Source organism: Halichoerus grypus, chromosome 3 (assembly GCF_964656455.1).
Source record: "Halichoerus grypus chromosome 3, mHalGry1.hap1.1, whole genome shotgun sequence".
In the NCBI taxonomy this organism is placed as follows: Eukaryota; Metazoa; Chordata; class Mammalia; order Carnivora; family Phocidae; genus Halichoerus; species Halichoerus grypus.
The window spans coordinates 44,518,068-44,532,576 of record NC_135714.1 but is presented as its reverse complement, the minus strand read 5'-3'; the positions used below and the strand labels follow the sequence as shown (position 1 = coordinate 44,532,576).

The 14,509-nt window shown below is 37.7% G+C and overlaps 1 protein-coding gene across 3 annotated transcripts in view; it reads right to left on the bottom strand.

Moving 5' to 3' along the window:
* The window catches only part of SPMAP2L (sperm microtubule associated protein 2 like), a 52,468-nt gene that overhangs the window by 14,635 nt on the left and 23,324 nt on the right, over positions 1-14,509 (bottom strand). For all 3 annotated transcript variants that reach the window (XM_036084282.2, XM_036084281.2, XM_036084283.2), the window contains exons 4-5: positions 7,072-7,200; positions 4,112-4,249 (exon numbers count right to left, since the gene is read on the bottom strand). In XM_036084282.2, coding sequence (XP_035940175.2) covers positions 4,112-4,249; positions 7,072-7,200 — 267 coding nt within the window. The remainder of the gene's footprint in view (positions 1-4,111; positions 4,250-7,071; positions 7,201-14,509) is intronic.

The following is a 14,509-nucleotide window of genomic DNA, read 5'->3' as shown; positions in this document are numbered from 1 at the left end:
CTTACGACCCATGAGATCATGATCTGAGCCAAAATCAACAGTTGGGTGCTTAACCGACTCAGCCACCAAGACACCCTCATCTTACCCATTCTTAAGTGTATAGTATAGTAGTGTTAAGTGCATTCACATTGTCGTATAACCCATCTGCAGAACTCTTGATCTTGTGAAATTCTACAGCAATTAAACAATTAATTTCCCCCACCCTCTGGTCCCAGCCAGCCATCATACTACTTTTTTCTTTACAAATTTGACTACAGTTGGTACCACATATAAATGCAATTATACAGTATTTGTCTTTTTGTGACTGGCTTATTTCATTTAGCTTAATGTCATCATGGTCCATCCATGTTGGAGCATGTGTCAGAATTTTCTTCCTTTTAAGGGCTGAGTAATATGGCATTCCATGTATTATAATGTTCTTTTTGGTGCTACTGCAAATAGAATTGTTTTCCTACCTTCATTTTCAGATTGCTCATTGCTAATGGATATACAATTGTTTTTTGTATATTGCTCTTGGATTCTGTGCCTTCCTAATAGACATAGTTTTACTTTTTCCTTTCCAACCTGAATGCCTTTTACTTCTTTTCCTTGCTTAATTGCCCTAACTAGAATCTCCAGTATGATGCTGAACAAAAGTTGGGAGAGCTGACATCCTTGTCTTATTCCTGATCCTAGGGAGAAACCATTCAGTCTTTCACCATTAATTATTATGTTAGCAGTGGGTTTTTTGTAGATGCCCTTTATCAGGCTGAGGAAATTCCCTTCTGTATCTAGTTTGTTAAGAATTTTTATTGTGAAAGTGTGTTGAATTTTGTCAAATGATTTTTCTGAGTCTACTGAAGTGATCACATGGTTTTGGTTTTCTTATTCTATTAATTTGATGTATTATATTGATTGTAATCTATTGATTCCAACATACTCTTGTATTTCTAGGATAAATTCAACTTGTTCATGAGGCTTTGTTAATTTTATTTCATTCTTTTTTCCTTCTGTTGCTCAGATAGCCTCAATTAACCTATCCTTAAGTTTGCTGATTCTTTCTTCTGACTATTCAAGTCTGCTGTTGAGCTCCTCTAGTGAATCAGCTAAAATATATGACACAAAGTCCGAGTTCATATAATACATTTATTGGAGAGCCCTGTGTGTCTTCATTAAACACTTGCTTTTTTCCCCCCTCACACAATTCTAACAAGCTTAGTTATCTGTTCCTAATGCACAGAATTGGGAAAAAAGAGGCTAGTTAAAATTATGGAAGCAGCCAAGTGTCCATCAGTATATGAATGGATAAAGAAGATGTGGTATATGTACACAATGAATATTATTCAGTCATAAAAAAGAATGAAATCTTGCCACTTGCAACAACATGGATAGATCTAGAGAGTTTAATGCTAAGTGAAATAAACCAGTCAGAGAAAGACAAATACCATATGACTTATCCCGTATGCAGAATTTTAGAAACAAAACAAAGGATAAAGTAAAAAAACAAAAACAAAAACGAGAGAGAGGCAAACCAAGAAATGTTTAACTCTATAGAGAACAAACTGATGGTTACCAGAGGGGAGGTGGGTGGGGGATGGGTGAAACAGGCAAAGGGGATTAAGAGTACACTTACCTTGATGAATAATGAGTAATGTATTGAACTGCTGAATCACTATATTGTATACCTGAAACTTATATAACACTGTATGCTAACTACACTGGAATTGAAATTAAATTAAATTTTTAAAAAAGAGCCTAGAGACCATTCCCCTGACCAAAAAAAAAAAAAGACAGGAAAACTATAAGCAAATATTTAATAATCTAAAAGCATAGAAGTCAGAATACTTAGCCTAAAGAAAAACTGTGCTTCATACTTAGACAGCTCCTGGGAGGTTTTCAGTATTGAAGTATAAGAGTTGATGTTCATAATAAAGATTCAAGCCAATGAACAAAGGTTACATGTATGTTTAATAGCTGAGAAGTCTGCTTAGGAAAGCAGGGAAACAACTTAAAAACACAGAAAGTTTTAACATTCAAGGGGGTTTCACCTATATGAAACATCAAACTCAGGTCTCTCAAAAAGTGGTGACATATTACTACTGGGTATTTATCCCAAAGTTACAAGTTGTGATCCGAAGGGGCACCTGCACCCCAATGTTTACAGCAGCAATGTCCACAACAGCCAAACTACGGAAAAAGCCCAGATGTCGTCCATCAGCAGATGAACAGATAAAGATGATGTGGTTTATATACGCAGTGGAATATTACTCAGCCATCAAAAAACTAAAATCTTGCCATTTGCAACAGCATGGATGGAACTAGAGGGTGTTATGCTGAGCGAAATAAGTTAATCAGAGAAAGACAATTATCATATGATCTCACTCATATGTGGAATTTAAGAAACAAAACAGAGGATCATAGGGGAAGGGAGGGAAAAATAAAACAAGACGAAATCAGAGAGGGAGACAAACCATAAGACACTCTTAACTATAGGAAACAAACTGAGGGTTGCTGGAGGGGAGGTGGGTGGGGGGACAGGGTAACTGGGTGATAGGCATTAAGGAGGGCACGTGATAGAATGAGCACTGGGTGTTATATAAGACTGATGAATCACTGACCTCTACCTCTGAAACCAATAACACATTATATGTGAATTAACTGAATTTAAATTTAAAAAATAAATTAATTTTAAAAAGTGGTGATATACTAACAAAGCATTCCTCTGGACTATAAATACAGATATATAAAAAATATAAAATAAATGAATATAGTTATATAACTATCAGGTTATATGTACATTTTAACTAAATTAGCAGATTTTGTTGAATGAACTGATAAATAAGCAAACAAATTTTATGTGGAGTCTGTGATGGAAAAAGACCCAAGGGGTCCAGTTCAATTTCTCTCTGAATGCAGGAATCTTTTCTAAAATCTATGTAAACTCACCATTCCAGCCTGTGCTTGAATAAGCATTTTCAGGGGTTGGGGTGGAGGTGGCAGTTGACTTTTCCAGATAAACATTTCCAGTACTGGAGAGCTAGTCAGCAAGATTTTCCTACACCTAGCTGATGCCTGCTGCTCTGTAAATTCCTTGTTCTAGACCTAGTTCTAGGATCAACACAAAGTAATTTTACTTTTCCTCCTTTTCCTCGTTCAGACGCTGACCCTTTCAATATCTGAGCACAGCTATCGCTGCTTTCTTGGTCTTTCTCTAGGCTAAGCACGTCATTTCTCTTAACTATTTTTCACGTAACATAGTTTCCAGAGGCCTCAACATTTCATTCAGCTCCTTCTGAATAGTCTCAAGTTTATTATCAGTTTCTTAGGGTATAACATCCATAAGTAGACACATACACTTAAGGTGTCTTGACTAAAGTACTATACAGTGGTACTATCATCTCCCTGTGATTGTACACGATACATACTTCATTAATCGACTTAACATTTTTCCAACAACCCCCTCACAATCTTAGCTCCCATGTGGAAGTATCACCTCAGCTGTCTTTTAAAGACAAGGAGAAATTCAGCATTCAAAGCAAAAGGAAAAACATTTGAAAAGTCATAGAAACAAAAGAGAAACATCAAGTTCTACAAACTGCAAAAATTTGTTTCATTTGCATATGTTTCATATGTAATGTTGCATATGTAATGTTTCATTTGCATATTTCCTTTGAATTGGCTGACAATGGTTAAGTTCAGAGTGAATTTTAGTTTCACCACAATTTGAGTCAAATGTAATTACTGGTGGGGCACCTGGGTGGCTCATTTGGTTAAGTGTCTGACTCTTGATTTCAGCTCAGGTCGTGATCTCAGGGTCGTGAGACTGAGCCCCAAGTCAGGCTCTGTGCTGGGCATGGAGCCTGCTTGACATTCTCTCTCCCTCTGCCCTGCCCCAACCTGCTCATGAATGCTGTGTCTCTCTCTCTCAAAAAACAAACAAAAAACCCCACTAATGTAATTACTGGTGATGACCCTCTGATTACCTACAATTGCTGCATACATTTGAGTTTTTACCCTGATCCTTTGAAACACAAGTGAACTTTTAGTTTATGAAACTACATACACTATAATAAGAAAAATATTGTGAGGTTTAATGAAATTAGGATTTATGGAGATTATCGTGGTACTCTACCTCTTTATTAGATATTCTTTCTTGAATCTGTTGGGCAGTGCCAGCTTCTGGATCCTTTTGGAGGGCTGGCTAAACAGTGCAGGAGAAGGGATCTCCCAGATAACAGACTCTCTACCGCAGCTGTTGTAATACTGAGCCCTGGAAGTTACAGAAGAGAAAAAAACTGAGTGAAACGAGCATGAATTCCAGCAACAGTAATTTCCAACGCTGACCCCCAACTCTAGGCCTAGGAGCAGGTATGATAGTTTACCCCTTTACTGTGAGCTATTCTCCACATGGAGAGACATCAGAAATGGTTGCAGCCATCAAGTTCCAGCTGGCTTTTAATATCCCATTCCAAAACAGATTAATTTTCTGTAATAAATTGCGTTCTTTTAAATAGACCAAAAAATAACTAATTAAAAGAGAAAATTTGCTTCTTTTAAAACCAAATACCTTCTTAGTCTCTCAGAGACAATTACTAGAGATTGCACAGATAATAAAAGGAAAATAAAAGGCTATATTAACAAGTTTATGCCAACAAATTTTAAAACTTAGGTGAAATACATAAATTCTTTGAAAGACACATACTACCGATGCTCATTCAGAAAGATATAATATGAAGAGCCCTTGTCAAGAGTTTACAAAGCAATTCCATGGTCTTGCTGCCACAGCACCCATTTTGTTTGACCAAGCAGCCTCCGGGGACCTTAAACTGACCTTGGCCCCCATCTCATAAGCACATGCCCTAGATACCAGTCCACCAAGTCATAAGTAAATGTACATTCCTGATATGACTTTGCCAATAGCCCTGTGACCAACAGTCTCCTGACTCCCAATGCCTTCCTTTCTTTATGCATCCTTTAGATATAAGTCCCAAGAAGCTTACCAAAACCCTGCTCTTTCATTTGAATTGACCAATCTGGTCTTGGCCTAGGAACCCCAAAGCACTTCACCTGCAGACCCTAATAAGGCATGTGCCCCAGGTCCTGCCTCTCTCTGCACCATGCTTTAACCTCCACGTGTGACTCCTCAAGGCATACCAGGAACTTCTAGGATCTGTGAGTAATAAACTTCTCTATTTCAATTTCTGTTATGGTCTATTGTTGAACTGTGACCCCATGCTCCCCTTAACAAGCGTTATTCTGACAAATTCATAACAGCCCTATATCTATTAAATAAATTGAATTTATAGTTAAAAACCTGAACTAGAGGGTATTATGCTAAGTGAAATAAGTCAGTCACAGAAAGGCAAATACCATATCATTTCACCCATGTGTGGAATTTAAGAAACAAAACAAATGAACATAGGGGAAGGGAAGGAAAAATACAATAAAAGGAAAACAGAGAGGGAGGCAAACCGTAAGAAACTCTTAACTCTAGGAAACAAACTGAGGGTTGCTGGAGGGGAGATGGGGTAACTGGGTGATGGGCATTAAGGAGGGCACGTGATGTAATGAGCACTGGGTGTTATATGTAACTGATGAATCACTAAGTTCTACCTCTGAAACTAACAATACAGTATAAACATATACATAAAATTGAATTTAGAGGCGCCTGGGTGGCTTAGTCGTTAAGCGTCTGCCTTTGGCTCAGGTCATGATCCCAGGGTCCTGGGATCGAGCCCCGCATCAGGCTCTCTGCTCTACGGGAAGCCTGCTTCTCCCTCTCCCACTCCCCCTGCTTGTGTTCCCTCTCTCGCTGTGTCTCTCCCTGTCAAATAAATAAATAAAATCTTTAAAAAAAAAAAATTGAATTTAAATAAAAAATTTTTAAAAAACCTTCCCACCATAAAACTCCAGACCCAAAATGACTTCATTGTGGATTCTATGAAATACATAAACAAGAAATGCCAATTCTATATATTTTCCAATTGATTCTGTGAGGACAGAATTACCAAAAACAAGTAAAGACATTACAAGAAACAAAGACATTACCACAAAGACACTATAAGAAAAATCCAGACTAATACACCTCATAAGCACAGATGCAAAAAGTTTAGTTTTATTGGAACACAGGCATGCTCAGTTTTCATAACGGCTGTGGCTGCTTCCTGCTACAATAGTGGAGTTGGTAGTTGCAATGGAGACTTTGTAGTCAACTTTACTATCTACCCACTTCCTGAAAAAGTTTGCTGACTTTTGACTAAAGTCGTATATCGAAAAGAGATAGAGAAATGGCTACCTCAATTATCTTGGAAACCAAACTTCAGATAAATAATGGTATCTTCACCTTTTTCCTGTTACTTTAACCTCCCTCACTACTTGTGCTCATCCCCTCCCCCCTCCACAGTCTTTCCTCAAAGAACCAACCAGCAGAAAGTCTAGTCATTCAACAAACATGCACTAAAAGCAAATTGGCAATGGGTATCAAAAGTCTGAACGATATTCTTACCTCTACATGTAATAATTAACTCATGGTAATTAAGCCCGTGGTGGTATACAAAATCCACGAGAAGTTGCATGCATAAATAGTTCATGCACAACAATGTTATAGATGGTACGTATCCCAGCATGATACTGCCACTTTATTAAAAACTCAAGGGGCACCTGGGTGACTGGGGCTTGAGTGGCCAACTCTTGATTTTGGCTCCAGTCATGATCTCGGGCCATGGGATCGAGCCCCACGGGGGGCTCTGTGCTCAGCATGAGTCTACCTGAGATTCTCTCTCCCCCTCCCCCCACTTGCTCTCTCTCTCTCTCTCTCTAATAAATAAACTCTTAAAAAAAAAAACCCTCAAAATCCTAGTAAGCCAAAACATTATAAGATATAATACAAGTTAGCAATAGCTAAATATTAGTCTTGTGCTAGAAAAGTTTTACTGTAGCATCAGATTAGGAAATATATAGAATCTTTAATCCTCAACAATTTTTTTACTACAGATTGGACAATTTATGGCTTTCAGATAAAAGGGCTGGGTTCTGTGTTCATTTTCCCTAGGGACTCCTGATAAAGTAACCTGGTAACACACAAACACTAACCTGTTAGGTACATATCGGTGGGAGACTTCTTTGGGATGGGCAAGGTCCTCCAGTCTTTTGGTCAGCTGAGCTTTCAAAGCAATCTGGGCAATAGGGCAAATAGGATCTTGATTCCCCCAAAACAGTTTTCTGTTAAAAAGCAGAAAAATCAAATGGTAAGGAATTCACTACTAATGGACATCTTAGAAATGGCTCTTGATGGGTTCCACACTGATTTTCCTTCACTTCCAGAACTATCTCTATTACAGAATTTAACAATTTCCAGTCGTCAGAAACAGATCAACTACTTATGCAGTTAAAATAAAAGAAGATTGTTTCACCTACTGTCCTAAAACACGGTGACCAAAAATGAACCTGTTTTCTGAAAGAGTTCTGTTTCTGCCATTGTATAATGTAATTTATAATCAGATCAACGTAAAATGGGCATGCCATCTACCCAACACTGAGTTCCCGCTATGCGTGAAGCCCTATACCAGGGGGTCAGAAAATAAAACAGTATCAGGGTAATATTAGTAGCTCCTATTTGTGAAATACTGTGGGCCAGGCAGTGGGCTAAGTGTTTACTGACATCAGATCTTTTAGTCTGTACAATAGGCATGATTCCTGAGCAGAGGGTGAAGAGAAAAGGAGAATCAGTAAGGGATTCACCTGAAAAGGCTTCATGGAAGAAACTGAAAGGCACAGGAAGAAAGTGAAAGGCACAGGCTGCCAGAAATGAGGCACATTCCATGTTGGGGTAACTGTGAGAAATGGGAATAATCAAGTATGGGTCAAGGCATGTTTGGTCAGGGACATGTTGGTAAATAATTAACTAACATTGCTACAATGGGTAGGGAAGGCAGAAGGAGTCAAAAGAAAGTACCTCAGTAACCTAACTTTGCATATAACTGAAATTGCCACTTAATTGAGCTTACTATTTAAAAGGCCCTGGTTTTTTTTAACCTTATCTATATTTTTTTATACAATGTTTATTTCTCTACTTTGCAAACATCAGCCAGAGTCACCATTAGAAATATTAATGAATGAATTAATATTCCCATCCCCTACATTCTGCTGATTCCATTTCCTAAATATGGCTTAAATCTGTCCATTTCTCCTTATTCCTGTTGCTACTTTCCTTGTCCAGATCCCATCACCCCCATCACTGCCAGAGTGATCTTTCTAAACCCCAATCTGATCAAGTCACCCCCTTGGCTTTACACTGGACTCCCAACTCCTTACTGTGGCTTACAAGGTCCTCCACAATTTTGACAAAGAGCACCTGCCACTCCAGCCTATAAGTTCATCCAAAGGGAAGGAGCATGACTTAATCTTTTGGAGATTTCCCCCTAGGATAATTTAGTGCTGTACATGACAGGTGTTCCATCACAGTCTGATGAATGAAAGAATGGTGAAAACTGGGGACTCACCTGAGGGTGATGTAAAACAGAGAGGAGAGAATGACCACAGGGAGAAGAGGCTACAGCAGAAATCAGGTCCTCAGGTGATGAGGGCCAGAGTGGGAGTGACACTGGGGAAGAGAGTAACTCTGTTTCCAAAAGAGAAGACTGGTGGATAGAGGTAAAAGCATCATGGAATGGGAGAGGAAGATTTCAAGACAAGATGCATCGAATATATCAGAAAGCATCAAATATAACTTAGACATCAAGAATGGAAACTAAAACAAAACAAAAGACAATGGTACTTGGCCAGGAAAATATCAGTGGTAATAGAAAAAGTGAAGAGCATCTAAGGGATAAATATCAAAGCTCTGATGGAGAAAGGCTAAGGGAATCAGGGATTAGGAAGCAGAGGTGACATATATACAGTTGACCCTTGAACAATGAAGGGTTAGGGGCACTGACCCCATACAGTTGAAAATCTGCATATAACTTCTGACCCCCCCAAAACTTAACTACTAATAACCTACTGTTGACCAGAAGCCTTACTGATAACATAAACAGCCAATGAACACATATTTTGTTTATATATTCTATGCAGTATTCTTATAATAAAATAACCTAGAGCAAAAAAATGTTATAAAGAAAATCATAAGGAAGAGAAAATACTTTTAATTACTGTACTGTATTTATTTATTTATTTATTTATTTTAATTTTTTATTGTTATGTTAATCCCCATACATTACATCATTAGTTTTAGATATAGTGTTCCATGATTCATTGTTTGTGCATAACACCCAGTGCTCCATGCAGAACGTGCCCTCCTCAATACCCATCACCTGTACTGTATTTATTGAAAAAAAAATATCTGGGTATAAGTGGACTCATGCAGTTCAACCCTGTGTTGTTCAATGTTCAACTGTGTATATTGGTTTTGTATTCATTGCTTCAAATTCAAAGCAAAAGGTACTTTAGACACGGCAATTATGTTAGTACATAATACATGGTCCTGATGATGATTTCTAGGGACTGAACCTTTATGAGATCATTATCTGCTTGAAAATTTTGTCCACAGGGCACCTGGGTGGCTCAGTTGGTTAAGTGTCTGCCTTCAGCTCAGGTATGATCCCAGGGTCCTGGGATGGAGTTCCACATCAGGCTCTCTTCTCAGTGGGCAGTCTGCTTCTCCCTCTACCCCTCCCCCTGCTCATGATCTCTTTCCCTTTCATGCTCTCTCTCTCTCTCAGATAAATATTTTTTTTAAAAAGAAAATTTTGGCCATAAAAACTAGAAAACACATAGTATGAAGGAAAAGTATTGAGAATTATGTAAAAGGCAGGAGAGCCAGTCCAAAGTAAGCTAGAAGGAAAGGATCAGTGGGATGAGAAAGAGCAGAGACTATACAGTTGAGAAAAATGTGGATGTAATGTTCATCAGAAAGTGGGGAGACTAACTGACATGTCAAAGTAACATATTATGCAGATGACTCTTCACTCTACTCTGACAGCATTTAAAAATCACCTATGTTTAGCTGTTACATAGCTAACAATATCAGGGAAACAAATGTTTAATCTTTTACAGTCCATATGAGGACTTGACCTCAGAGCATACGGTTCTTACCCATATTGTACCTGTTTGATGGATCCATGAGATATAACAATATCTGACACAATCACACCCCTAGAATTCTAGAATAAGGGACCTAGAAGGGTTTTTGAGAGTTCTGTGTTCAGTCATCCTTTTCTGAACAGCTAAATCTCTAGTCTTACATATTTCCAGAGTCAGAAAACACAAAACAGCTTTCATTTGTCTATCTCCAGAGTGTTATTGTTCTGAAATTCTTACACCCTCTCTTATTGTAACAAGTATTTATTTAGCTTTCATCTCTATAAACTGCTCTATGTACTTGAAGATTTATGAGACAGTCTTTAATCTTTCTTTGTCAGTCTGGCCAACCACAAATTATTTGAATGTATCCTCATAGTTCCATTTTTCTTTTTTTTTAAGATTTTATTTATTCATTTTAGGGACAGCACGCACACGTGTGCGAGCAGGGAGGGGCAGAGGCGTGGGAGAGGGAGAAAGAATCTGAAGCAGACTCCGCACTAAGTACGGAGCCCTACCCAGGGCTCAATCCCACAACCACCAGATCATGACCTGAGCCAAAACCAAGAGTCAGACACTCAACCAACTGCGCCACCCAGGCACCCCACCATTTTTCTTTTAATAATTTTCTTCCTTGGTTTTTGAGGCCCTCTCTTTCCTGGTTCTCTCTCCCGCTCACACTCTCTTTCTCTCCCCCCCTTCCTTCCCCCACCTCTTTTCCAGTTTTATTGAGAAATAATTGGTATACATCACTGTATAAGATTAAGGCATACAGCATGATGGTTTGATTTACATATATTGTGAAATGATTACCACAATAGGTTCAGCTAACATCTGTCTTCTTCTAATTCTCTCTTGCCTACTCCTTCTCAATTACCTTAGGAAGTGTCTCTTTTGCAACGTAAACAACGGCATGTGCCCCAAGGTTCCCTCTTCCTCACTATTTTTAAAAAATTTTTTAAAAATTAAAAGTGTGCCTGGGTGGCTCAGTGGGTTAAGTGTCTGATTCTTGACTTTGGCTTAGGTCATGATCTCATGGTCATGGGATAGAGCCCTGCGCTAGGCTCCACACTCGGTGGGGAGTCTGCTTGGGATTCTCTCTCTCCCTCTCCCTTGGCCCCTCCCTCCCATGCTCTCTTTCTCTTTAAAATAAATTAACAACAAATCATAAAAAAAAAAGTATCACTAAATACTGATGTTTCCAAAATAGTATCTCCAAGAATTCTCAAGCATTCTCCTGAGTGTTAAATATTTATTTCCAAATGCTTACTGGATGTCTCAAAAGCATCCCACATGACAAACCTGTACCTTCCTCCCAAACCTGTCCCCCTCTTATATTTCCTTTTGCAGTTACAATAATGTTTTCCACTTTATTTCTAAAAACAGAAACCTAGAAATCATATTTGATTCCTCCTCTCCTTCAGGTTCTTCATTTGTCACTAAGTCCTATCCATCTCTATCTTGACTCTAACCTTTCTTGTAACCCTTAAAGCCACTCTCTTAAGACAAACCCTCATTATTTCTCTCCTGCATTATCGTAATAGCCCCAAATCAATCTTCCTGACTCTAATGCTCTATGCTATCAAAGGGACCATGCCTTTCTAAAACAGCCATTGTGATATAATGTAGGTAAATGGGCTTTGTGTGCAATGAACATAGATTCAAATCCCAGTTTTGGTACCTGCAATTAACTTTTTTGAGCTCAATTGCCTAATCAAATCACTCCTTCAAACTTTCTAATGGTTTCAAATAGGAGTAGGTTGGAGAGGAGTGTTCTAAGATTACTTACAGTTCTAGCAATTTTCACTAACACATCTCTTATCAATGCATACCTCTCATCAATGTATATGTGTATGTACCCATCCATGAAAAAGAGAGAATTTAAAGCATATTATATTATTTATGTTTAAAAACAAGCCTTTTAAAAATTAAATTTTTAGGTTATAGCAAAGTTGCAGGATATAACATTAATATTCAAATTCTACTGATTTCTTATACACCAGCAATGAACAATGGGAATTTGAAATTAAAAACAGAACACTGTTTACATTAGTACCAAAAAAATGTAAATACATAGGTGTAAATCTAACAACATAAGTATAAGATCTCTATTAAAAAAACTACAAAACTCTGGTGAAAGAAATCAAGGTAGAACTAAATAAATGGAGAGACAGTCCATGTTCATAGATACAAAGAGCCAATAATTGTTACGATGTCAGTTCTTTCCAACTTGATCTACAGATCCAGTGCAATCTCAATCAAAATCCCAACAAGTTACTTTGTGGATATTCATTCACAAACTGATTCTAAAATTTGTGTGGAGAGGCAAAAGATCCAGAATAGACAACACAATATTGAAAAAGAAGAACAAAATCAGAGGACTGCCACTAGCTGACTTCAAGACTTACTGTAACACTATAGTAATCAGACAGTAGTATTAGTGAAAGAATAGACAAATAGATCAATGGGAAAATATAGATCCTAGAAATGGATCCACACAAATACAGTCAGCTGATCTTTGACAAAGGATTGAAGGTTATCCAACAGAGAAAGGATAGTCTTTTCAACAAATGGTGTCAGAAAACTGGACACCCACGTGCAAAAAAGTACATCTAGAGACACCTTTCACAAAAATTAACTTGAAATGTATCATAGACCTAAATGTAAAATACAAAACTATAAAACTTCTAGAAAGTAACGTAAGAGAAAATCTAGGTGACCTTAGATTTAGCAATTCATTTTTAAATATGACCAAAGCATGATCCATGAAAGAGAAAAATTGGTAAGTTGAACCTCATTCAGATTAAAAACTTTTGCTCTGCAAAAGACACTGCTAAGAGAATGAAAAGATGAGCCACCGACTAGGAAAAAATACTTGCAAGACACATATTTGATGTTTGACAATCTTACAATATTGTAACCTGCAATTCAGGTTACAATACCAATAACATAGATGGGGGGCCTATAAACAACAGAAATTTCTCACAATTCTAGGAGTTTGGAAGTCCAAGATCAAAGCATCAGCAGATTCAGTGCCTGGTGAGGACCTGCTCTCTGGTTCATAGTCAGGCATCTTTTTCTGTGTTCCCAAATTGCTGAAGGAGCAAGGGAGTTCTCTGAGGTCTCTTTCATAAGGACATTAATCCCATTCACGGGTGCTCCATCCTCATGATTTAATACCTCCCAAAGGCCTTACCTCCTAATACCATCACATTGGGGATTAGGTTTTCAATTTATAAATTTTAGGGGAACATAAACATTCAGTCTATAGCATCTGATAAAAGATTGGTATTCAAAATATACAAAGAACACTTACATTTCAACAATAAGAAAACAAACACCCAATTAAAAAGTGAACAAAAGTGTTGAACACACACTTCACCAAAGAAAATATGCAGATGGTAAATCAGCATATGAAATATGCTCAGCATCAGGTCATTAGAGAATTACAAATTAAAACAATGAGAGAGATACCACTATACACCTTTAGAATGGCTAAAATACAAAACACCAAATGCTGGTGGGGATGTAGAACAACAGGAACTATTTTATCCATTGATGGTGGGATTGCTAGACACTTTAGAAGATGTTTAGCAATTTCTTACAAAGCTAAACATATTCTTACCATATAATCCAGAAATTGCATTCCTAGGTGTTTACCCAAATGAACTGAAAACTTTTATCTACATGAAAACCTGCACATCAATGTTTATAGCATCTTTATTCATAATCGCCAAAAATCGGAAGCAAACAATATATCCTTCAATAGATGACTGGATAAGCAAACTATGGTACAACCAGACAATGGAATATTTGTCAGTGCTAAAAAGAAATGAGCTACCAAGCAATGAAAAGACATGGAAGAACCTTAAATGTATATTACTAAGTGAAAGAAACCAATATAAAAAGGTTATATACTGTATCATTTTAACTATATGACATTCTTGAAAAGGCAAAACTATAGATATAGTAAAAAGATTGGTGGTTGCCAGGGTTTTGGAGAAGGGAGCACAGAGGGAAAAGGATGAATAGGTAGAGCACAGGTAATTTTTAGGGCAAGGAAACTATTTTACATAATACTGTAATGGTGAGGGCACCTGGGTGGCTCAGTCGATTAAGCGTCCACCTTCGGCTCAGGTCATGATCCCAGGGTCCTGGGATCAAGTCCCGCATTGGGCTCTCTGCTCATCGGGGAGTCTGCTTCTCCCTCTGAGCCCCCCGCCCCCATGCTCTCTCTCTGTAATAAATAAATAAAATCTTTAAAAAAAATATTGTAATGGTGAATACATGACATGCATTTATCAAAATCTATAGAAGTGTACAACACAAAAAGTGAACCCTAATGTAAACTACAGACTTTAGTGAATAATGGGTCAATATTTCTTCATCAATTATAATAAATGTACCACACAAACACAAGATGTTAATAATGGGAGAAACAAGAGGAGTGGTA